This window comes from Bos grunniens, chromosome 12, assembly GCF_055505025.1.
Source record: "Bos grunniens cultivar Pamir isolate PY7600 chromosome 12, Bosgru_T2T1.0, whole genome shotgun sequence".
NCBI lineage: Eukaryota > Metazoa > Chordata > Mammalia > Artiodactyla > Bovidae > Bos > Bos grunniens.
This window is the reverse complement of record NC_141176.1, coordinates 93,337,920-93,362,293: the sequence shown is the minus strand read 5'-3', so window position 1 is coordinate 93,362,293 and position 24,374 is coordinate 93,337,920. Positions and strand designations below refer to the sequence as shown.

At 48.2% G+C, this 24,374-nt stretch overlaps 1 protein-coding gene, 1 long non-coding RNA gene and 1 pseudogene across 8 annotated transcripts; 1 reads left to right on the top strand and 2 right to left on the bottom strand.

Moving 5' to 3' along the window:
• The first annotated feature begins 1,073 nt into the window (after positions 1-1,073).
• On the top strand, positions 1,074-10,132 carry LOC147362127 (uncharacterized). The gene is made up of 3 exons (XR_015137781.1): positions 1,074-1,348; positions 2,866-2,981; positions 9,980-10,132. It is a non-coding gene; the product is annotated as an uncharacterized LOC147362127 (long non-coding RNA).
• On the bottom strand, positions 2,658-10,002 carry LOC147362128 (large ribosomal subunit protein eL22 pseudogene; annotated as a pseudogene). Its single transcript, XR_015137780.1, has one exon. The product of XR_015137780.1 is annotated as a large ribosomal subunit protein eL22 pseudogene (transcript).
• Positions 2,658-15,609, bottom strand: CFAP97D2 (CFAP97 domain containing 2). Of its 6 annotated transcripts, none has more exons than XM_086328737.1 (5): positions 15,480-15,609; positions 13,232-13,312; positions 12,219-12,337; positions 11,759-11,888; positions 2,658-3,210 (listed from the first exon to the last, which is right to left on the bottom strand). In XM_086328737.1, exons 1-5 carry the CDS (start codon positions 15,567-15,569, stop codon positions 2,950-2,952), a joined length of 681 nt encoding a protein of 226 aa, XP_086184863.1. In that variant the 5' UTR covers positions 15,570-15,609; the 3' UTR covers positions 2,658-2,949. The 6 variants fall into 6 exon arrangements, with proteins under 6 accessions (XP_086184863.1, XP_086184865.1, XP_086184864.1 ...); XM_086328739.1 differs by having other exon boundaries at positions 2,658-3,162; XM_086328738.1 differs by having other exon boundaries at positions 11,759-11,879.
• Positions 15,610-24,374: the final 8,765 nt, after the last annotated feature.

Genomic DNA, 24,374 nt, shown 5'->3' with positions numbered 1-24,374 from the left:
GCAATACCTTGGCCACCTGATGTGAAGAACTGAGTCACTGGAAAAGACCCTGATGCTGGGAAAGATCGAAGGCGGGAGGAGAAGGGGACGACAGAGGACGAGATGGTTGGATGGCGTCACCGACTCGATGGACATGAGTTTGTGCAAGCTCTGGGAGTTGGTGAAGGACAGGGAAGCCTGGGGTGCTGCAGTCCATGGGGTCTCAAAGAGTCAGACATGACTGAGTGACTGAGCAACAACAACAAAAGACTAATTGGCTAAAGTTGAAAGGATACAGGTAACTCTTAAAAAGATAGTGATTTTCAGATATTCTGTCGTCATTTTACAATGACAGTTCTACAAATTTGGGACTAACCTCTGTCCAAACATTAGATCTGTCTCCCAGAGCCTTCTTTGTGTCCCGCTGTGCTCACTACAGACAGGCTCCAAGGACTGCAGCTAACACCCACTTGGAAACCGGTGCCTGTGTCCCTGGTTCATCCCCCAGCCACGGCCCCACAGATTACTGCCCTAATGGACACAGATCCTCAAAGGGCAGGTCTTACTCCTGCTGCTTCTACGCACGACTCTGTTAAAATTCTTGGGGAATCTATTATCTTCCCGAATTGGATTTCATGACTTGGAGACTTGTTATAAAACCGGCCCATAAAATCATGCTGAAGATCTGAGCACAGGGAGCAGGTGGTGATTGTGGTGGTGGTTTAGCTGCTCAGTCGTGTCTGACTCTTGCGACCCCATGGACTGTAGCCAGCCGGGCTCCTGTGTACATGTGATTTCCTGGCAAGAATACTAGAGTGAGTAGCCTTTTCCGTCTCCAGGGGAATCTTCCTGACCGAGGGATCAAACCCAGGTCTCTTAAATTGCATGCAGATTCTTCCCTGAGCTACCAGGGAAGCACCTGGGGTGATTGAATTCACTCATTCTTCTTGATCAGGCCTGAGTATTTTGGGTGACTTAGTACATATTTGTTGAGATGATTGATTGCTACAATTTACAATTTGATGAAGATATTGGAAACAGCCTGAGAGAAAGAGTGCTAATTAGGCAAGCTGGAGTTGTGGGCTCCTGACCTTTCTCATCAAACGGCAGGAAGGGACAGAAGCCTCGTGTCGGGCAGCTGGGGGCTCTGTGGTCCCACCCGCACGGCCCGCTCTGAGCTGGGCTGCGGCCCCAGGGCCGAACACCAGAGGGCGCGCCTCTGCCGGCTCCTCCAGGCCCTGCAGAGGCTGCCAGCCGGTCAGTTCTGCGGACGCCTTGAGCCGGACCCGGGCCACGTCAGGCGAAGGGACTGGAGAGGCCAGACCCTGAGGATCCGGAGGCCTTGTCCGTTTTGGCCATTGTTTCGAGGGTCAGTTTGTTTTGTGGTTTCCCCAACTTGCTTCTGGGTCAATGCAGGAGACACTGAGTGGATCCCTGGGTAGGGAAGATCCCCTGGAGGAGGGCATGGCATCCCACTCAGTATTCTTGCCTGGGGAATTCCATGGACAGAGGAGCCTGGTGGGCTACAGTCCATGGAGTCGCAAGGAGTCGGACACAGCTGAGCACACAATACATTGGTGAATACAGGTAATTGAGTAATTGTTTCAAAAGCTCAACAGATAACAAGTTGTTGGTGGTGTTTTTTTTTTTTTTTGCTAGAAATAGGACATTTTTGGACAACTTTTTCATGTATAACAAATCTTTTTTTCCCTCTGTGTGCAACCAAGCTTCTTTTGCATTTTGGAGTTGAGTACCAAGGGCCTCAAACATCAGAAACATATTGAGTAAATTCACTGCATTGGGACTTTTCAGGGTGAAGCTGCAGAGACCAGCTACTAAAACTCACCTCTGGGAGTAAAGTGGTCACTGGGGTGGGGACAAAGGCAAGACAAAACTGGCTGTGGTTGGGAAGGGCAGATGTCGACCCTAAGTAGCCACAGTTATAAAGGAGGCGCAGATATGAGGGCTCATAAACCAAACTTTCGATTGCTACTAGAGAGCTTTTTCTAGCAATTTGGCACTGAGCTCAAGATTCTTGACACAGTACTATGCCCAGTTTGAGGCTTCTGGACAGGGAAGGGGTGTGGACAGCTTGCATGGGTTCTGAGGATTCCCCCTAACATAATGAAGGCCAAATTCAGTCTTGGGCCAGGTTCTAGCACCAGCTCTCTCTGCCGATGGGGGTTCAGAGAGGCTGAGTAATCTTCTCACAGTCACTCAGAAAATCCTCTGAAGGGTCAAAACTCACATCCAGGTCTGTCTGACTCCAGGCTATGATTTTAAACACCGTCGTTGAAGGGCGTGTGTGCTGGGAGCAGGGAGGAGCCTGGGTGGTTCCACGTGCACATGGAGGCCTGAGAGGAGACGGGCCGTGGATCTTCAAGGGTTTGTGCAGGAAGGGGTGATGTGAGCTCCCAGTTCTCCTCTTTTATTTCAGTGGAGAATTCTACCTAAACCTGCAGTATGAGCTAAATACAGCCAAGTGTTATGTGCCATGATGCTCGCAAGGGTCCAGCTCTGGGAAGCGAGACCACATCCACCTTCTCGTCTGGAGCCTCAGGCCTGTCCCAGGGCCTGGCACATGCACACATGCACAGGTCTCTAACTGAGACCTACTGATTGCTCTTACTTCTTAGGGTCTGTGTCTTGGGATCTGGGTGTAATTTCATCACATTGAGTAGTTTTAATCTGATTTATTTAGATATTTGTTAAAGTGATAATCACAGACCTTTAAGGCAAATTATACAAATACATCTGAAAATTATAAACAGGTGCAATCCACAACAACACAAAATATGGTAACAGAGTATGTGTTCCTAACTAGAGAGAAAAATCCAATTCAAAAGCCTTTAGCTCCCAGTATTACTCTGCATAATTTGTTTTCAGCTATCAGCCCTAGAAGCACAGAAAATAGTTTTGCTGCATCATCTGCTCAGACATCCTGTGAACACACACAGTTGGGATGCTGACTCACACGCGTGTGGCTGTCCCTGCGTGATAAGGTGAGGAGGCCTGGCCAGGGTGGGGGGCAGCGTCCCTGAGCACGGGGGCTGCCCCAGGAGGCCGTGCCGGCCTTGCCGCTTGTCCACCGCTGCTTCTGGCGCGTCTTCTCTCCTCCTCTGTTCTGAGTCCTCCCCTCCACTTCATCTTTTGGGTCCAGGAGGTGGCCTCGCTGAACTTCAGCTTCAGTTCCCGTGGGATCAAAAATACATGTTGGAAACAAACACTTTCCTTAGGTAAAGACGGTAAAATGTCAGTTTTCTAGAACACTTGGGAAATGAAGTATTTAAATTCATTGACAATTCTACTTTATTTAGAATTAATTATATAACCTTAAAAAAAAAATACCTTGTGTGCATGCTAAGTTGCTTCAGTCATGTCTGCCTCTGTATGACCATATGGACTGTGGCCAGCCAGGCTCTTCTACTCTACAGAGTATTCTCCAGGCAAGAAAAGAATACTGGAATGGGTTGCCATCCCCTCCTCCAGGGGATCTTCCTGGTCCTCTTTACAAAAATAACAGCCTTATTGAGACACAATTGTATAACATAAAATTCACTGTTTCAAGCTGTGTTTTCAGGGGTTTTGGTATATTCTACATTGTGCAGTCGTCCCCAAATCCAATTTTAGGAAACTTTCGTCATTCCGACCCAAAGGGCCACATGCAGCTACGGCTCCCAGTTCTCCTCCCCAGCCCTTGGCACCCACGAATCTACTTTGCGTCTCTACGGACTGGTCATTCTGGGCGTTTCATAGAAGTGGAATCACACGCTGTGTGGCCATTTGTATCGGGCCTCTTTCACTGAGCAGAATGTCTCAATGTTTATCTGCAATGTGGCATGTATAGAACTTTACTCCCAGGTCTCCTGCATTGCAGGCAAATTCCTCACTGTCTGAGCCACCAGGGAAGTCCCTTATTCCTTTTCATGGTTACATAATATTCTATAGTGTGGTTGTATCCTATTTTGTTCATTTGTTCATCAGTTGATGGAACATTCTTGTACAACTTTTTGTGTGGACATGTGTTTTTAATTCTCTTGGGTATATACCAAAGAGTGGAATTGTTAAGTGATATGGTAAATCTGTGCTTAACTTTAGAGGCCAGACTGTTTCCTAGGTTGGCTGCACAATTTCACATCCCATCACCACAGCCCGCCTCAACTCCTGTCTTCTGTGTTTTGATTTTAGTCACCTGGTGGGTGTGGAGTGAGTTCTCATTGTGGTTTTGACTTGCATTCCCCTAATTGTATTGAGCATCTTCTCATGGGTTTCTTAGCCATTTGTCCATACTCTTTGGAGAAATATCTAAATAAACACATGATCTTTTGCTATGTCAATTGTATTGTTGAAAATCTTTCTGAAATGGGTCAAAGTACTTTTATACTAGACTGGTACTTCCACAATTTCACTTTGAACCTTCTGGCTTGGTGTTGTAAGGTGCTGGGCCTTTAGAAAGTCAGCCACATCCCAGAAGTTTTCTTTTTTCTGTTATTTCCCTCATCCCTCCCTGAAAGGCTGTGTTGGGGACTGCCCTTGGATAGAGACTGCGGCAGTGGGACCTAGTCATCCAGGTCTCTCAGGGAAAGGGTAGATGAGGGCTGCTTTCTCTGCTGTGGACGCACTAGGACTCGGAAGAGGAGAGAATGAAGGCTCTCAGTCATGTCCTGCCCTGGAGCATGTCTGCTCACCCTGGCCTTGCACACTGCGTGTGTCAGGGGGACCACAGGGTGCAAAACAAAGTCTCACGTGAAATACTAGGAGTTGAATTCTTACAGTTTTTATTTGCATGATATGGTTAAAGAGTAATCAGGCACACAACCCATCAAGGGATAGCCTGCATGATCACAAGATGTTCCCAAAACTTATTGGCAGGTAGAAGAGCCACCTCAGTCAACACATTGATGGAATCCTGTGGCTTAAATAAGCAGAGGGGGATGGGGTGGAAGGTGGGAGGGAAGCTCAAGAGGGAGGGGACATATGTATACCTATGGCTCATCCATGTTGATGTTTGGCAGAAACCAACACAATATCGCAATTATCCTTCAATTAAAAATGCATTTTTAAAAAGCCACTCTGTTCTTTTCCCCATTATCTTAAATGGCTAAAACCTTTAACTAGGACCTATTGTGTTCTCTTTCACCTTTAACTATAAGCCTAAAATAATAAATCCCTGATGGATGCTGAATGCTTGGTAAGTAGTAGGCTCTCATAAAACACATTGAATGATAATACAAGACTATATAATAATTAAATTCAGTCACCTGAGTAAAAATGTCACCCAGTTCCTAGTTCAATCTTCTCATGTAAGAATTGAAATAATCTTAACGACACCATCTCCTAATGTTTCATCATTCATTTATTTCCAGTACGCACACACACACACACACACACACACACACACACACCAAGATTATAAAATCCTTGAAGTGGACAAATATCTTAAAGTCCCACTTGCCCACCATGTGTTCTTTAAAAAAATTTTTTGGGGGGTTGGTAAATTTTATTTAAGAACTTATACAAATATTCTAGATTGAGTTTTAATTGTCATCTTCCTCCTCTCCTTCATCTTGATTAATCTGGAAGTAACACAGCTTATAACCTTCTTTGCTGTTAGCAACTATGCGTAACCAATCATGTAGATCATTCTTCTTCAAATATTGTTTTGTAAGATATTTCAAATATCTTTTGGAAAAGGACCCCAGAAGTTACAGTGATCTTGCTTTTGCTTCTTTCTGACTGTTGTGACACCACTGCCCAGATTGTAGCCGTTTCCATTCACCTTGATCCTCTCCTGAAGAAATGGCTCGGTTTTGGTGGCATCCATGACCAGCATCTTCTGCAGGATGGGTCCAGAGTGCACTTCAGGACCGGCTTCTTTTTTTGCCCCCCTTCGCCATAAGCTTTTTCACTGGCGCCATGGTGGCAGCGGAGGCAGAAAGGGTAGGTTTTTACAGATGTATTTATTTACGGCTGCACTGGGTCTTCACAGCTGCGTGGGCCTGTTCTCCAGTTGCGGTGAGCAGGGGCTGCTCTCAGGTACACCGGCTTCTCACTGCGGTGGCCTCTCTGGTGGCGCACAGGATCAGTAGTTGTGGCTCCAGGGCGTGTGGGATCTTCCTGGGCCAGGAATCGAACCTCTGTCTCCTCCATTGGCAGGCAGATTCTTTACCCTTGAACTGCCAAAGAAGCCCTCTTCATGTGCTATTAATTAAAGATTTTAGATGAACAGAATTTGGGTTTGCGTAATGTCGAAGCTCTGTCTTACTTTGTTAGGCTTTTTGACCCTCCTGACCCATACCTCCCACCTCCCACCCCCAGCTCTGGCAACCACCCATCTGTTCTCTGTGTCTAAGAGTTTGTTATTATTATTACATTTCACATAAAAGGCAGATTGCACAGTGTTTGCTTTTCTCTGTCTGTCTGACTTATTTTTCTCAGCATAATGCCCAGGAGGTCCGTTCACGTTTTCTCAAATGGCAAGATTTCGTTCTTTTTGGTGACTGAGTGCTATCTATATGCATGACTATGTATCTTGCGCGTTCTTTATCCATTCTTCCTTTGATGGGCACTTGGGTTGGTTCCGTATCTTGGCTGTTGTAAACAGTGCTGCTGTGAACATGGGGGACATGTACACCTTCCAAGTCAGTGCTTTTTTTGGTTAGTGTTTTTATCCTGTGTGGCAGATGCATACAGTAAAGAAGGAAAGAACATTTCATGATTTCACGCTTGCCAAGTAAACGTCAGGCACTGCGGTAGTCTTTTCTGCAAGCCTTTGACCCTGACACGAGTTCTGGAGCGGGTTCTCTTTACAGAGGCGCAATGGAAGCTCACGGGGGCCGAGGGAGCTCGGCGTCAGCCTCATGCCCTCTGCAGTGGCTGCAAGAACCCTGCGCTGCCGCTCTCCAGGGTCGCTTGCGTTTGTTCTGTTTTGTCTCCTTCTCACGTGTGTGGATTATTTGGGGCTGGGGCACTAGATCACAATAACACACACTTCTAGGGACTGCAGGCTCCAGCAAACCCAGGGTGCCTAGTGGGTTTTATCGGTTGATCTTTTAGAAATCTTATCCTCCCTCAATAAGAAGCTATCAAATCAGTTAAGTGATTTCTCAGTTTGGAGTTAGGGATAAGTGAGGATTTGAAAGTGCAAGGAAGATGAAAGGTTGAAACCTTTCCTTTAAAATATTTGAGATACTTTGCAAGTTAATATCTAAACTAGCAAAAACTACAGAAAGATGGAGGAGACGCTGCTCTGATGAAAGAATCAGGGCACTGGAGGAAGGGCTGTTTTTTTCTGCCAAGTCAATGAGCATATTTTCTGGAATTTTAAATGTAAACTGCAGCATATCCTGTCTGTGCCTGACCAGCAAAGGCCCCAGGCTCAGCTGACCGGACGTTTGGTAGGGGATATCAGTCTTCAGACAGCTGGTCAAGGGTAGCTACTGGACTTTCTTTGAACCATCTTCCAACTTTCTTGTCCTATAACAGAGTTCTCTCCTCCCTAAACCTGCAGTTTTCACATAGCTTGGTTTTTTGTTGCAACCCCTGCTCCCACCTGGATGCTGACCAAGTCCCTGTGTTTCCAAGGATAGAGGGCAGGGACTTGTCAAGGAAAAGTCCTGCTGGTTCGAGGCAGGGAAGGGGACCCTCGGCAGGGGAGTTCTGCAGCGGGCGTCTGTCCCTCTGTCCTATGTCTCTCCGCCCTCGTCCTGCACAGTAGCTGAGGTTGAAAACTCCACACTGGGTGTGGGGGCCGCTTGGGAGGGAGCTGCCTTTGGGTCTGGATTGTGACACTCGGGTCACATTTCTGACTTGGGACCAGAGGCAGTGAGCTGGCAGTTGCTTCCTTGTGCTTTCCATGGCTGTCTTTTCACAAAGGGAAGCACAGAGCAGCGATGACCTCGCCGGGAGCCCAGCACTGGGACGCCTGCCCGCCGGCTCCCTGGGGCCTGGTCTTTGTCAAAACTGGGAGCTTTTCCCCTCTTCGGTTCCTGTCCTATCCTGGCAGCTCCTTGGCCCCACACTTAAACACTCAGCGCAGCTGGTGACACTTCAAAAAAGTGCAGGAAACCCTGCTGCGAGGCGCTTCTGTTTTCCCTTTCTTTGTTTGGCTTTAACATCTCCCTTTGCTCCTGTGCTTTATCTGTTTCCTGTTTTGTAAAAGGAGGGTTTCAGGGGAGTCAAAGTAAATAAATGAAGAATGAATTTGAAGCACAGGATCCAAGCATTTTCTTGACATTTGCTAAACAAAATGATAAACGGGGAAAAAGTAAGGAAACATAAACAAACAGAAAGCCAGAAATGAGAGCAAACACGATACAATACTTAAGTCAATATTTATGAATGGGTAAGATGGGAAAAGCCACTCGGACTAGATCATAAAACAGAATTATGGTGTTCCACTTAAAAGATACACATCTGAAATAAAATGACACAGAAATGTTACGAATTAAATGATGTAAAAAAAAAAAAACAAGTTAGTCTTGTAAACCACAGGAGTAAACATATGACATCCTAATGGAAAAGGCCCAGGACCCACGTGAAGGTCATGCAGAGTGACCCCTTCTCCATCCAGGAGGACCCAGGAGCCGTTTGTGCTCTAGGGTGTGAGCCTGTAACCCTCTGGAAAGTAGTCTGTGTCAAGTATGAAAAGCTTCTGATATAATACGCTGGTATTTTTTAAGCAATACAGTTGGGGGAAATTTTTCTCACACTTTGAACAAAAATTCCATGTTTTTTTTAATTCTATATTAATTAAAGATTTAAAGTGAATCAGGAAAACTATGAAAGATTAAGGATAACATAGAATATTTTTCCAATCTTAGCTTGAGAGAGCCCTTTCTATGTACAGCAGAAGAACCAGATGCCATGAAGGAAAAGAGTCACAGATTTGATGACTTAGAAATAAACTAGGTGAAATGATAAATAATAATGGAAAAATGTTTGTGACACTGATAATAGAAAAATTAAATATTGAGAATGCATGTTAAAAACTAAAGGAGACACACCAGTGTAGGAGGAAACAGACAGAACAGGCTGTCTTGAAAGCAGGACTCCATCCTGGGCTGGACTGTGGACTTGGAGCTCTGTGCCCAACACCTATGGAAACGACATACCAACTGGAAAACCAGGCCCCCCGGATGGAAGAGCCACAGGGCTCATACCTAGACTCTCCATTGCCTAAAAGAATACCCTAATTATCTGTGTAACCAAATAGAATCATAAATTCTGTTATGCTATTGGGGTATGACCACAGGCCTATTGATAACTGTCCACTGGTAACTACCTGGGCTTAAGGCGTATGAATCATGGGTTAACTTTGATTGTATCTTTCTCTTCCTTTGTTCAGACTAGTTTCAGAGAATTTGGGGAGGTGGGTTTGGGCACGTACACTTAGGGTATATAAGGTTTTCACAAAAACTGGTTGGGGTCCTTGGCTGAGAGGAGACTCTGCCCTGGGCCCGCCGGTGTGATAAACTGCACTCCGCCATCGGCACTGTCCTTCTGAGTGAGTTTGTTTCCCGGAACGCGTGGCTACAGCACCAGTAGGAAGTCGACCAAAGGTAGGTGCAGACAGTTACTCTGCAGAAGTCTGGAGGCCAGGGTGTGAGGGGACGGGGTTTTGGGTGCAGCCACCACAGGGAGACGTACACATTGCTGGGTGCTTCTCAAGGGCAGCTTAGTAGCATCAAAAAGTTAAGTGTGCACCTTCAGATTGAATGATTTCACTTCTAGGGATATAAGTTTCAAGAATAACATGGGCTAGGATGATTAGCATAGATTCACGTGGAATAGTGAAAACCTGGAAACAACCTAAATTTCTATAGTTAGGGGGCTGATTAAATAAATTAGGGCATATCTGTGCAAAAATACTTTGTAACTGCTAAAAAGGAATGGAGATCTTTATACACTGACATGAAACTGTCTTCATGATCTGTTGTTGGATGAAATGAACAACTGAAAGAAAACTATGTAGGATGTGGTGCTGTTTTTGTTTAAACAGGGGACTCTACACGGGAGAAAAGTCAGAGCTCACGAGCAAGACGTTGGCAATGAGCACTTCCAGAGAGTTCAAACTGAGAGAAGCCCACCTTTTACTCAGCCACTCTGTACTGTTTTATACTTTATTTTTTACAATAAACAAGTGTTAGTTTTATAATTAAAAATAAAGATTTGTAATGAACTCTTCATGTTTTCAATATAAATTGCAAGCTAGATTTTCTGAGTGCTTTAGCACCTTGTTTTACTGCATTTTTATACAACTGGAAGGTTTGGGGCGACCCTATGTCCAGCAAGTCCATTGACGTCATTTTTCCAACAGCATTTGCTCACCTTATGTATTTGTGTCACATTTTGGTAACTGTCACAATATTTTAAAGTTTTTCATTGTTATTATATTTGTTAAGTGATCTGCTATGTCATTACTATGACTCACTGAAGGCTCAGATGGCTGGCATTTTCTAGCAATAGGGTGTTGTTGTTTTTAATTAAGGAATGTGCTTTTTAAAGAGACAGTGCTACTGCACACTTAATAGTCCACAGTATAGTGTGAACACAGCTTTTACACGTGCTAGGAAACCAGAACACACCTGACTCCCTTTCCCGTGGCCTTCACTATGCTGTGGTATCCTGGAACAGGGCCGAGCAGGTGTGCCTGTTATTAGTGATTACTTGTAAGTTACGTATCTTTGTGAAATGTATGTGTTCTTTCCATGCCTCCGGATTCTGTAAGAAGTGTCCAAGGCAAGTAGGCAGGAAGGTGGGGGCTTCTCAACAACCCCCCCAAGTGAGGAGAGAGGCATTAGCAGAGCCAAGTCAACTCACATGCCTGCAGGCTCAGAAACCACCTCACAGAGCTGGGCCCCTGCGGGGGTCTGGGTCAGGCTGCGGGGGCAGGGGATGGGGGAGGCTGGGCACCAAGTGTTTAGTTAAACTTTGGTTTCTAGCTGTTGTTTCCCGTGATGGGCTGCATTTCAAGGGAAAGCAAGGCCCTGAAATACCAGAGCCATGTCTACAGACGGGGCGAGTGAAGGCTTTACAGCCCTTTAAATGGATTCATTGGGACATTCATAAACAGGATAATTAAGGTCAAAATTAAAATCATTTTTTCATCCAGAATTATGGTTTTGCCAGCAACTAGGACGAGATGAAAAGGGAGAGTATACAGTTCAAAGTATCTGGAAACACGTTCAGATCATTAATTTCCTTCGCCTCTCTGGGTGCAGCGTGGGACCGCTATTTCAGAATTGTCACAAAACTTCCCACTGAGGAAGCTTTTCACCAAGTGTTTCTCCTACAACCTATAATTGATCAACTGAGCTCATTTTTATCTCCTTATAATTTTTCAAGGAGGTTTCTTTGATGGCTCAGATGACACCTGCAATGTGGGAGACCCAGGTTCAATCCCTGGGTCAGGAAGATCCCCTGGAGAAGGCAACCCACTCCAGTATTCAGCAACCTACTCCAGTATTCTTGCCTGGAGAATTCCACGGACAGAGGGGCCTGGCAGGCTACGGTCCATAGGGTTGCAAAGAGTCAGACGAGACTGAGTGACTAACACGCACGTCATTTTCAGTGAGGAGGTAGTGGATAGATTCCTCAGTCGAGTCATTGTTCTGTGTCTTCCGTTCTTAAGCTACGACCACTCGGCACACGTTTGCTGACAATAGAGTAAAATGCCCTAAAGCAGCAGAGTCTGTGTGTCCATGCAGGTGGTGAATCTGATGGAGGCAATGGGAAATTCAGACAGCTCTGGGTTGGAAGGAGTAGAAAAATGCGGTACCTCCTCCGGCGGGTCTACCTTCCACAAGGTGTGTTGCGAACGGGTCCTGAGCTGAGTTTGTGACCCTCTCCAGAACGGGTTTTTCTCTCTCAGGCTGCAAAGTTCCTGCTCTCTTTTCTCCCTATTTAGACTCCAAAAAACAGCATAGATGTTGAAACATGGAGAGAGTTAAAGCCTGTGGTGGCATCAACTCTCATCCTCATTTCAAGAGAAGGAGCTGGGAGCCTTCTGGGCGGGAAGGTTTCCTGAGCAGGAGTGTCCCCTCTCGTTCACAATGAAGTGAACGGGCTTGGCAGGGCCAGTGTGGCCCGGGGCCTGCGACTGTTATAGGTGCTGCTTGCGTCCAGGTGCCGCTGAGGGTGGGAACCGGCCTGACTCTGGAGGCACAGGCTCTCTTTCTGCAGGGGTGGAGGCGCCTGGCTTGCCCAGTCTGGTCCCGCCCGTGGATGGGGCCCCTCACCTCCTGTGCACACAGGTGGCTCCGCTGCGGGTCCGCCGCCCGGTCCTCACGATGCAGGACACCTTCTCCAGCAGAAGACGGTTGTCCCTGTCGATGACGGACAGCCGGCCCTCCTCCAGCTGCGCAGACACACCAGCCATGCCAGGGCCGTGCCAGGGCCGTGCCAGGGCTGCCCTGCGCCCAGCCCTGTCCAGGGGGCCTGCAGCCCCGCCCCTGGGCCTCAGGGCCTCCTCTCCCCTGCTCATGCTGCTGCGGTCGCTCCCTGGGCAGCTGGTGGGCTCCTGTGTCCTAACTGGGATACCCGAGGGCGGGGCCAAATTTCACAGACTTGGAGTGGAAGTAACAGGGAGGGAGAAATTAGGTCATTCCTCAAAAACCTCTGAGCTGTGTCAGTGAAATACAAAGGAAATCATTTTATATTTTAAGAGGGAGATGTTATACTGCTCAGAAGAAGAGAAGGTCTGAGGCCAGAGGAAATGAAAGCCCTCCTACTTTATTTCAGGTTTTGAACCTACTGATCTGCCAATTTGCTCCTCTTTGTTTTCCCCGGTTAGGCTGACGCTGGGGGCACGGAAAGCTTGCAGCATTTTGCTCTGGGAGGTGTAAGGATCAGCACAGCCATGTGATGCTGGCTCTCACCAGATGGCTTCAACTCCAAGAAATAAAAATTTCGAGGTGGTCATGGAATGGTCTGGTTTAAAGAAACAATGCTAATTAATTACTCTAGATCTGTGCTGAATAAATTGCTGCCGTGGATCCCCCCTGCCCCCTCCCCACTTCTGGATCCCTGCCAGGTCAGCAGGGAGACGAGGGGAAGGAAGATCTCTGGTTCAGTTGTCACCAGCTCCATTCCTGGCAAGACAGGCTTAATTGGCTGCTTAGAGGCATTTAATTTTGATACATGACTTGTTTACTCCCTATGAGCCTGCTTTTTTCATTTTCCTGGGTTTTTAAGCTGACATTTTTTGTGTTGTGTTGGCTGTAACAGTAACTGGAGTAGAACTGAAACTTACCTTGAGTTTGCCAAGTTTCAGGCGGAGGTGACTGAGGGTTGGCGGGGCGCGGCTGTCCACCACCGGCCGGGCCTCCTGTACCTGTGCAGAGCAGGCAGTGTGACCTACGCACCCTCACCGGTCAATCACCCTGAGTCTTTGTTGGGCAGCTTCTGCTCTGTGGGCCCTGCAAACACGTGCAGGTTGTTGCTCACAGCATCGGAGATACCAAGTGGGCCTGGGCAGAAAGTTCTGAAAGAGGCTCCGGACTGGATTCAGAACCTGAGCATCCCCTGGAGGGGAACAGGCAGCCCTCAGACATGGCCCAACATGGTCATCGTCAAGTAGAGAATTGAGTGTGTGTGGGATGAGATCTCGTTAAACAGAACTACCTGCTGACGTTTCCACTCTGCACTGCCCGGCTTTGAGACAGTGAATTACGTCCCCAAGTCCACTGGACTCTAATTTCTGAGCCTCAGCAGTATTTTCAGCATTCGCATCTTAGCCATTGATTAAGTGCAAAATGATCCATGCAGAGTTTCATATCAGAAATTGTACAAACAAGGGAAGAATTTGTATTTTAAAATGTGATGGATGAAATGCACGAGGGCCATAAGTATTACACTTGCAATAAGAAGGAACCCCCATATTCTAGCCACTTGCTCACAGATACCCAGCTGCTGAGACCTCTGATCTGATCATCTGGAAATGGCAGCTCCACGACTGCGTCTTTCCAGTGTGAGGACCTGAGCTCCGGGCATTTGGGACCCGAACCCACAGAGCCGTGTGGTGACAGAGCAGGCATCTTCGAAGAGAGCCTGGAGCTGGCCAGGGGTCTTGGAAAACATGCTTGGGAACCAGCACTTGTGCCCTGAAGTAAGGGGACCCCAGAAGGACAGGCAAGAGAGAGGACATGGCCAGATGAGGCTGGACAGTCCGCAATGCCCCATCACCCAGGGTGTGGGAGCGGGCAGAGGTGAGCCAGACTCATGCCCTCTTGCCATGGTGCAAGCCCATTAGGGTGGGGTCAGAGGAAGGTGGAGGTGCTGCGGGCTTTTGTTAAGGAAATATCAGCAGCAATTTCTGTTTTATTAAGGTAATTTTCTTAGCATGAGTGGGTGAGATGAGGTTCTGAGACAAGAAGGGGCCCTGCCCAGACATGGGGAGGGGCCTCACTCTGGGAGTGCTGTGGGCTGGGGGAGGGGCCCAGTCATCCTAAAGCTGCACCGAGTCCCTTCCTACCCTCAGGGGTTCTCAGCTCAGCAGTGAGGAGAGCTGACCCCACTCGAGTACAGAAGAGGAACCACAGGGATACCAGGGTGAGTCCTTCCCACCCATAGCTCTTTAGTGCTCCGACATGCTCTGGGCAACCAGACCGGCCACCCTCCCAGACAGGGGAGGTGAGGAGGGGGACAGGGAGGCAGCATGCCCATCCTTGTTCTCAGTGAGCAGGGAAGGCTCCAGAACCAGGGGTCGCAGGAAGGGAGGTGAACTGGGGCGAAGCCAAGAGGCTCCTAGGGGCTCCCACAGGGGCGCAGGTGCAAGGCCAGGTGATGAGGCGCCGTGCAAACCTTGCCCCCAGGTGGGCGGTACCCCAGGAGGAGCAGGGACCTTGGGTTCACTCCTTCAGATCACTCTGTGGCACCCTGATTCCCACACAGCCGCTTCTTTGTTTCTCAGCTTTGATGGCCAGCCAGCACCCTGTGCCTGGATGGCTCTGAGAGGTCTCGAGGGCAGAGGACTGCCCAGCCACTCGGGACCACAGGGCCGCCTTCTCAAATGAGACCCACGTTTGCGTCAGATAGAGGGAAATACCACTGTCTCTCTTAACAGAAACAGAAGTCCATTCCTAGTCCCCTCGGACACGACTCAGCGACTTCACGTTCACTTTTCACTTTCATGCATTGGAGGAGGAAATGGCAACCCACTCCATGTTCTTGCCTGGAGAATCCCAGGGACGGGGGAGCCTGGTGGGCTTCCGTCTATGGGGTCGCACAGAGTCGGACACGACTGAAACGACTTAGCAGCAGCAGCAGTCCCCTCTGGAGTCTGTTGTTTCGATAGGGGAAATATGCCATGATTGAGAAAGGATGGTCCTAAAACATGGCACTTGGAAGCCATAGTCTATTTAATGGAATTTTTATTGTATGGCATGGCCCACCTTTTAAGGATATGCCATTTCACCTATTCCATCTCCAAAAAGAAAATTCACCTTTGGCTTCCAGGGGAGCTGTGGCTTCTAGGTGCCACTCTGCACACCTGCCCCTACCTTTCTCCTGTGGTCCTGGTAGGCTTTCTCCCACGTGCCCTGCAGGTACCCCCTGCCATGGGAAAGGGCCAGCCGGGGGCCTGCAAGCATCTCGGGCAGGACAGAGAGTGGACGCCCGTCCGGTGCAGCCCTGGACGACTGTGTTTGCTGGGTCACATGACAGTCTCCATGGCACCCAAGCTCCCGGAAGGCAAGAGACCAGAGAGTGGCCTCTGCACTTGGCAGAAGGAACTGAATGTCCTTCCCTCCAGGGGGTATCTTCTCAGTGAAGCCACTTGGAGGAGCGCACCTCAGCGCCCCACACTTGGGAACAAGGTGAAGACATTCTCCCCCAACTAACTCCTTCCATCTTCTCCTCCTCTCTTTCCCTGCATCCTCCCACATCCCCTTCCCTTCCTTAGTCCCTTCCTCTTCTGTCTTTGAATTTTATAATAACTTGGACAATTCCAAATATTTTTATCTGCAGCTTAGGTGGCAGATCTTCAGTAACTTTTTCTCCAGTGGACTTGGAGACAGAAAGTTTTGGCCATTTTTAGCCACTCCTCTCTCCCCAGCTTTTTCTGTTAGGAGTGGGTTTTCTGTGAGACAAAGGAAATACAGTGATGATAGCATTATCTTTTGAGTCATTCTTCTTTGTCAGAATTATATGCATAATTTTGAGGATCACATAATTGGAGGAACAGGTTAATGACAAAATAGCGGTGCTGTTTTCATTGCAGAATTCTGGTCTTTACTGCATTACAGTATCCATTATAAAACCCTGTGTGCAGAGTGAGTGAATGGGAGTTCACCATGCAGCTCTGTGGGAGAGGGGCACATTATGAGGAACTGGGTTCCACACAGTAGAAGATAAATGTAAGAATTACTGCCTAAAAAATAGTTGGCACTTTAAGTCTTCCTTAAAATTTCTTAGCCTATAAAGCCTGCACGTCACAGTCAAAAGACTTCTGTGAACTTATTTTTGTGTACCTGGTTACAGGCACTGACCCAGCTCACAGTCAGTGGCGCTTAGTGGATACCTGCCATTAGCAATGATGGAACACAGGACTGATGTTAGTGACTGAGTCCGCAGCTGGTAATCTGGGAATCTGAGACTTTTCATTCAATCGTGGGTCTACGTGACTCTCGTCTTTCTTTTCCTGAAGCCTATTGGCCACACAGGCTGAGAGATTTTTTATAACCTCAGCATCTTGCCAGGTGCCTGGGGCAGAAGCCACTCTGTCCAGTTTGTTCACACTGTGTGGACAGCCTAGGCATGGAGGGCAGAGCAGAAGCTGGACAAGTCACAGGATGCTAGAGGGCTTTGAATGCATAGTTTTGCTGCACTCGCCCTTCCAGCTGTGTGCTAACTGTCCACCTGGGCTTGCTCTCCCCTGACCACTTAATTCACGTTTGCTATTTGATTGACTTGATGATGGGGACCAGGGCAGAGAACCTGGAAAAACTGGACCTGCCCCCGGGAACAGAAAGGTCACCAGCAGCTGCCTGGTCTGGCTCCCACTAGCCCGTCCACCCTGGCTGGAGCTGAGTTTCAGTTGCTAGGATGTTCTCAACAAGATTAGAACAGAAAAGTCTGCTAGTCCGGAGCTCCTCTGGGCTTGTCCTGAGGGAAGAATCTGAAACACTGACAAGGATCCACACACATTGAGGAATCACTCATAGAAGTGAGAGCTTGGGAGGCCCAGAGTTCAGTTTGTAGCAAGAGACAGTGCTGGTTTCTACTGATGTTCTTTTCTGTCCAAGACCCGATCCATGACACCATTTTGCATTCTGTGAGCTTTTAAGTAGTGAATTTTTACATGGTTCTAGATTTGAATGTTTAATAGTAAAAGTTTCTACATATGTTCTGCAGAAAATAAATACCAGGGCCTTTTTTGATTTGCTCATTCACATGATGACTGTGTGTTTGGCTCAGCCTTAATCAGTGTTTTGGTCCAATATTGACTTGAAAATTGAGTTTATTAGTAAGGTCTTGTGGAGAAGGCAATGGCACCCCACTCCAGTCCTCTTGCCTGGAAAATCCCATGGACAGAGGGGCCTGGTGGGCTGCAGTCCATGGGGTCGCTGAGGATCGGACACAACTGAGCGACTTCACTTTCACTTTTCACTTTCATGCATTGGAGAAGGAAATGGCAACCCACTCCAGTATTCTTGCCTGGAGAATCCCAGGGACGGGGGAGCCTGGTGGGCTGTCATCTCTGGGGTCGCACAGAGTCGGACACGACTGAAGTGACTTAGCAGCAGTAAGGTCTTGAGATGTTACCAATGATACCACAACTACATGAAGCCCTTGCACACAATTGATTTTGATGTGTACACAGGATCGAGCATTTGTGATACAATATGTTTCAGTTAAATCCTTAATGTTTGTAAGTCTTTTCTTGTGCTCTGTGACCACAGTTGACTCTTTTGTCCCTCTGCCTTTCCACAAGGGCAGTGTGAGCAACAGGCTCCATCCTTATTTTGCAGGAATCTCAAATTGCCTCAAACTTACTCCCTTTTGGAGGGAAATTGGCCCACAGATGTCTGTTCTGAGAAATACAGAGGTGCCCCCGTGGCCTCTGGTGACTAGGGTCATGGGGGGCCTTGATGGGGACACTGGCACCTCTGTCCAGTCAGGGCTGCTGCTCCTCCAGCCTGAGACGCCTGAAAGCACAAAGAGCACCTTAAATGCACCAAGGGGCTGACTCAGGCTCGACAGTTTCAAAGCTGCGAAGCTGCGGTCAAAGCAGCCGGAGTCCTGAGCCAGCACAGAGGGGGCTCTTCCTGGGGGCACTCCAGGTACCGAAAATTGAGGTCTCTGTGAGAGACACATGGGGGCCCCACAGGAGAGCCCTGGGGGAAGGTGAACTAGAAACAACCTCTAAAAGCAGTTTCCAGGCTCCTGCAGGGCAGTGACAAAGCCGGGAGTCCCTGCCCCCAGCCCCTGTGCCTGGGCAGCCGGACGCTCTCACTCGCGGGACTGGCTGAAGCAGCCATGGTTGGAGACATCCTAAGACACCAAGAAAAAATGACGGTCTCCATCCAAGGCCCAAAACCTGCCCAGTGTCTCCAGGGCATGGGCATCTTGCAAAGTGAGTCGACGTGAGTAGAACCAGTAGAAACCTCAGAACTGACTCCCAGAGACAACAGCTACTGAAATCACAAGACGATTAGAGGACAACGGTGCTCGCTGTGTTTTAAATGGAAAAAAAGATGAAATTGGAAATATCTTCAGGGAACAGGAAACCACAAAATTTTCAACACATGAGGAACATTTACAAAATTGGCAAAATTTGACCATATGCTGAGCCGTAAAAAGTCTCCACAAGTTTCAAAGAACCACGATCATACAGATAATGAGGCAGTGTGGGGATTAAGCTGAGGATTAAGCAGAGGGACAACTGGGAATCACCTGTATCTGGATGAGCTCCAAGGTCAAGAACAAGACAGAGTGTTCCTGCAGCTGGTGAGTGTGCTTTCAGGATACATCTGATATATTTGTTGGGTGTTTTGAAAACAAGGAGTTTTAGTTGCCAGTAATTAGTGGGGTTATCTGTAGCCTCAGTTATGCAATCACTTTTCAGGGATGTTAGTCCTAAAAAGGTTCACTTATGTCTCTTAATCCTGCTCTGGAGATATTCGTAGGGAATTAATCCAGAAGAAGAGAAAAGTTTTGAACACAAATGATGAATTTCCATGTTTCTAGTTTTACTGCTGGTGGGGCGGTGTGCCTGCAGCGTCCTCCGGGGGCAGGTCACCCGCCATATTCACATGGGGTGCAGAGACTGGAAATGCTCTATGACGAAGGGTCCTGGCCTCGGTGTGGGAAGGAGGTCTGGGGGGCACTCAATGTCCTGTCCGTGTGCCTGTGTGACCTCGCTGTGGAGGCAGCTGGCCTTGCATGCTGTTGGGTGACCAGGCAGAGGTCGTGTCTTGGTCCTGTGGGGAGGTGGGGCCTTCTCGCTGGCAAAGTTAGCATAAGTAGTTATGTGTGTGGTCTCTCTGCTTTTAGACTCTGCCCTACCGTCATCTCTTCACTAAAATAAGCGGATGAGTTCTTGAAGCTTGTTTCTTCCAGGACAAAATTGAACGTAAATGTCAGAAAGTGTCTTAGAGTCACCTTGTCCTAGGTCCAGAGGCACCCTTGAACTACTTAACTTTTAAAAATGGAAGCGATGCTGTGAAAACGGCCCCAGACGCAGAGGATAGCAATAACACGTGTTTCAACCTCACAGGGCAGGCCTGGCTGGAGTGGAGACAGAGCTGGGTCCGGGGGCTCTGACCTTGGGTCAGGGATGTTTCCCTCTGCCTAGGCCTCAGCGTCTGCCGTGCCTTGGTGAAATAACCTACCTTCTGCAGACATCACGGTAGGTATCTTGGTGTCAAGGACACGCAAGGCAGCAGGTTTGATGGGTCTTCAGCTGAAGACGAGCTGCTGCTTGCCTTGAGGTCGTGGGGTGCAGGCGAAGCGGTTTCCCTCTGCGGCGTCACTGACTGGGGAGGGGAGGGCAGGGCCAGGCCAGGGGGAGCCGCGGTGTCCTACCTCCTTCGCCGGTTCACCGGCTCACACCAGTGGTGTCCTTTGCTGTGTGAGCTTCTGGGACCCTTTCAGTCAGGTTTCTGACCTCGAGCCTTCATGGAGACCTCACCAATTAAAATTTCTGACATCTTACTTGCTGGTTGCCAAACCCGAAGATTCGGTCCCACCCTGACCTCATCTTGCTTCTGCCCCGCCCGCCTCTCTTCCACTGGCCTCTCTGCAGGAGAAACGCAGATTTGCCCTGAAGCCAAAGACCTGAAGTCCAGAGCCTCCACCGCACCCAAGGCCTTGGGAAGACGCGAGTGGTCTTGTCTTCATAACTTTAACCCTTTTTCTTTTCAATAGACGACCCCCTCCCCCAGCGTCCGGTCATACCTACTTCAGGACCTGCTGCTGCTCCTACCTCTTCCTTCTCTGTAACCCCTCCCTGCTCCTGTGTTCCCTGCTGGATGGACGTCTCCAGGGGGTGGTCGCTGGGTCACCAGAGGATGTGAGGCTGAGACGGCAGGACCCCAAGAGCCTTCCACACTCAACCAGATACTCTATCTGGACACATTTAATATTTGGTTTTGCGTTTTTGTGTGAAGAAAACTTCCTGGAACTCAGAGAAACTATGAAAAGCAAAGTAACCCGTGGCTGGAATCCTAAATGTTAAAGCTAATAACTAACACACAGGATGTGATACTTCGCCCTTGAGCATGGAATAGCAATTTGCTGTGAAACCTAATTTTAAAAGATGTCAGTGCATTGGGCAATGAGTCAGCACAATTCTTACCAATTTAGTGGAGCAACACTGAGGTGAAACATGCAGGTACCTAGAGAACATGGCCAGTGGATACTGTTTCCTCTCTTTACACTTGAGTTTAGGGATCTGGCCTATTAGTGAACCCAGAGGATTGTCACTCGCGCTGCAAAGCATCCTCACAGAGATGAGCTGACATGACCTTGGAGCAGACAGCTACATAAAAAAAATAGAAAATTAAAGGTCGAATTAATGACCTCAGAAACATTTCAGAAAATAGTGCATATCCATCATGTAAGAACAGGATGCTATCTTCTAACAGGCAGAAAACAGTAAAGAAATTAAAATATGGGCTTACTGAACTTAAATCCCACGAAGAGCTGTCGGCCAGGACGGAGCTCAAACGTAGAGATGGGGAGACCCCCGAGAAGAGCTGGAGGTGGTCTGTGGTCAGCTTGGGAGTGAAGTGTCTGAATACTTGGGTTTCAGAGAGACAGGACGAGCGACCACAAGTGCGTAACAGGAAAACTTCCTGAGCGGCCCAGGGACTGACCCCACGAGGCTGAGGACACTGGAAGTGTGACCAGCAACCCATTGCCCTTAAGTAAGTTCAACTCACTTTCTAAAAGACAGACTGTCGGGTTGAATCACAAAGCTGGAACCGGCCTACAGCAGAGGGAGTCAGAGCGTGTGTGGTGGGAGAGCTGGCAGAGCCGCGCCAGACAGACGATCCTTAAGAGAACACACCCACGGGGCTGCATGTCCTTTTTAACTAGAGAAGGCAAAGAAGCAAAGACAGCCACAAAATGCCTGCGGAAGAAGACTCACGGCGGCCACACACTGCTGGTCCTCAGATGAACGGACGAATTAGAAAACCCAGAAATACAAGTTACACAGGGATCTACTGATAAAGATGCCATTATCAGGGAAAGGATTAACCACATGTTGTCTGAGAGAACTAAAGAGCCATCTGAAAAATTAGCTTCAATCCACATCTTATATCTTAATCAAAATAAATTCAAGACAAATCAAAATTTAACTGGAGACAAAGAAAGCATGAAAGTAGTAAATGAAAATAAGAATTATTTTAAAAATAATGTGAGAGGGAAAGTTCTTTCTACAGTATGATACAAAACTCCAGAAGACAAAAGTTAATAAAAATAATTTTAAAAATAAAATAGCACAGCATAGCATCACATCCCTGGAAGAATCTTCCAATAATACATGGGATCTGAGCCCTAATGAAAACAGTTTTAAAATAAAATTGTTCAAAAATCAAATAAAGGTCTTTGGGTTAGCTGATTAAACACTATATTAAAAAATAAATCTACCAATAAATTTTATTACAGAAAAATAAACTATATCTTTAACAAAACACAAGCCAAAGACACAAACCCAGAGGTATTTGCATACTATAATCTAAGAAAGAGAGTCATTTCTTTAGTAAACGAAGATACCAACAAGTCAATACAAAAGACCACAGACCCGACAGAAAAGTGAGCAGTAATGATGAACAGACATTTCACAGCAAAAGAGATGCCCTGGCCTTGAAACAGTGAAAAGATTCATGACCCCGAGAAGCACAAGCAAGCGTTGCCAGGAGCTGTGTGGGGGGCTGTGGAGGCCCCCACCCTCAAGGGTTTTCACGCTTCTTCAGAGCCAGCCACACCGCCTCCCTCTTATGGCTCATCCTTAAACAGTTTTAATGCAGACCACAGGAATCAGGAATCATGATCTTAAACGTCGCGAGTGATGACAGGGCAGCAGCCCTGCCCAGAGGGGACGGAGCCTTCAGTCATCACAGGAGCTGCCGTGGCAGCTACAGCCCTGCCGTGTGCATGGGCCGGCCCGGCCTCAGCCTGAACCTTCCCCATCAGAGCGCTGGACAGCCCTGTGTGCCTCCCGGCCCCGATGTCCCCCTGCCAATGGGGGGACAGGGGTTCCGGCTCACAGGGTGATTACAGGTGACTGCTATCTCTGTTTGCCCAGGCTGAGGGTGACCTTGGACCCTAGAGTTGGGGTTGTGCTGGGGGACTGGCTAATCGGCCTGAGGACCTGGAACCGGGCCTGCCTGTCAGCACGGACCTGGGGGAGTGCTCTGCTGGTTAGCGCTCTGCTGGTTAGTGGCATGCCGGTTAGCGCTCTGTGAGTTAGTGTTCTGCTGGTTAGTGGTCTGCTGGATAGCACTCTGCTGGTTAGCGCTCTGCTAGTTAGTGGTATGTCAGTTAGTGCTCTGTTGGTTAGTGCTCTGTGAGTTAGTGTTCTGCTGGTTAGTGGTCTTCTGGTTAGCACTCTGCTGGTTAGCGCTCTGCTGGTTAGTGGCATGCCCGTTAGCTCTCTGACGGTTAGCACTCTGGCAGTTAATGCTCTGCTAGTTAGTGGCATGCCGGTTAGCACTCTGCTGGTTAGCGCTCTGCCGGTTAGCGCTCTGCTAGTTAGTGGCATCTTGGTTAGCACTCTGCTGGTTAGCGCTCTGCTGGTTAGTGGTCTTCTGGTTAGCGCTCTGCCGGTTAGCGCTGTGCTAGTTAGTGGCATGCTGGTTAGCACTCTGCTGGTTAGCACTCTGCTGGTTAGTGCTCTGCTAGTTAGTGGCATGCCGGTTAGCGCTCTGTTGGTTAGTGCTCTGTGAGTTAGTGTTCTACTGGTTAGTGGTCTTCTGGTTAGCACTCTGCTGATTAGCGCTCTGCTGGTTAGTGGCATGCCAGTTAGCGCTCTGCTGGTTAGCGCTCTGCTGGTTAGCGCTCTGCTAGTTAGTGGCATGCTGGTTAGCACTCTGCTGGTTAGCACTCTGCCGGTTAGCGCTCTGCTAGTTAGTGGCATGCCGGTTAGCACTCTGTTGGTTAGTGCTCTGTGAGTTAGCGTTCTGCTAGTTAGCGGTCTTCTGGTTAGCACTCTGCTGCTTATTGGCATGCCGGTTAGCACTCTGTTGGTTAGAGCTCAGCCAGTTAGTGTTCTGGTAGTAAGTCTTTTCCTTTCTCACAAGTTGCTTTGAAAGACAATTCAGAAATAAAGTTTTTGTTAAGAGAAACAGAGATTGTGGCAAATAATCCACAATCCATTGTCTGCCTGAGACAAAGGGTAAAAGGCCCGTCTCCACGCTGCTTCTAGGCTTGGCCGTGTAAATTGGTTTGACCACTGGGATACAAGCAGGGGCTTGAAATGTGCACAGATCCTGGAGTTTGCTGCTCATGGTATGGGAAACCCCTTGGTGCTGAGTTAACAAGGCTGGTTTGCTGCCGTGAGAATGACTGATCGAATGTGGGGAAATGTGGCCACCCCTGCACTAGCAAACGAGGCCACCCTAGATGGGAGAACTGCCCACCAACCCAGAACCAGAGAGTGGTGCCACTGCAAGCCATGGGGTGTTTGTTTGATGGTTGCTATGTAACCGACAGAGAGGTTTTGCTAGAATGTTAGTAGCTGTAGCTAAAGCTGCTTCGTGCATAAAATGAAGACGTGGAAATGAACCTATACAAGGACACTGGAAAAGAAAATAACACTTTATGAAGTGCGGTGCTGAGACCCAAAGAGGCGGAGTGTGTAAAATTCATCTTCAGTTTGGATGCGCGATGGCTGAAAGTTCTTTCCCCTATTTGAATGGCTACTTCTTTCAAAGTTCCTCTTTAGAAGA

Bases quoted from the DNA above. Each gene is read 5' to 3' on its own strand.
- CFAP97D2 (XM_086328737.1), bottom strand. From the start codon at position 15,569: ATGCTTGCAGGCCCCCGGCTGGCCCTTTCCCATGGCAGGGGGTACCTG. The intron at 12,338-13,231 runs GTAAGTTTCAGT...GTGTCTGCGCAG, and splicing joins TGAAACTTGGCAAACTCAAG to CTGGAGGAGGGCCGGCTGTC. The intron at 11,889-12,218 runs GTGAGGGGCCCC...TGTTTTTTGGAG, and splicing joins GCCACCTGTGTGCACAGGAG to TCTAAATAGGGAGAAAAGAG.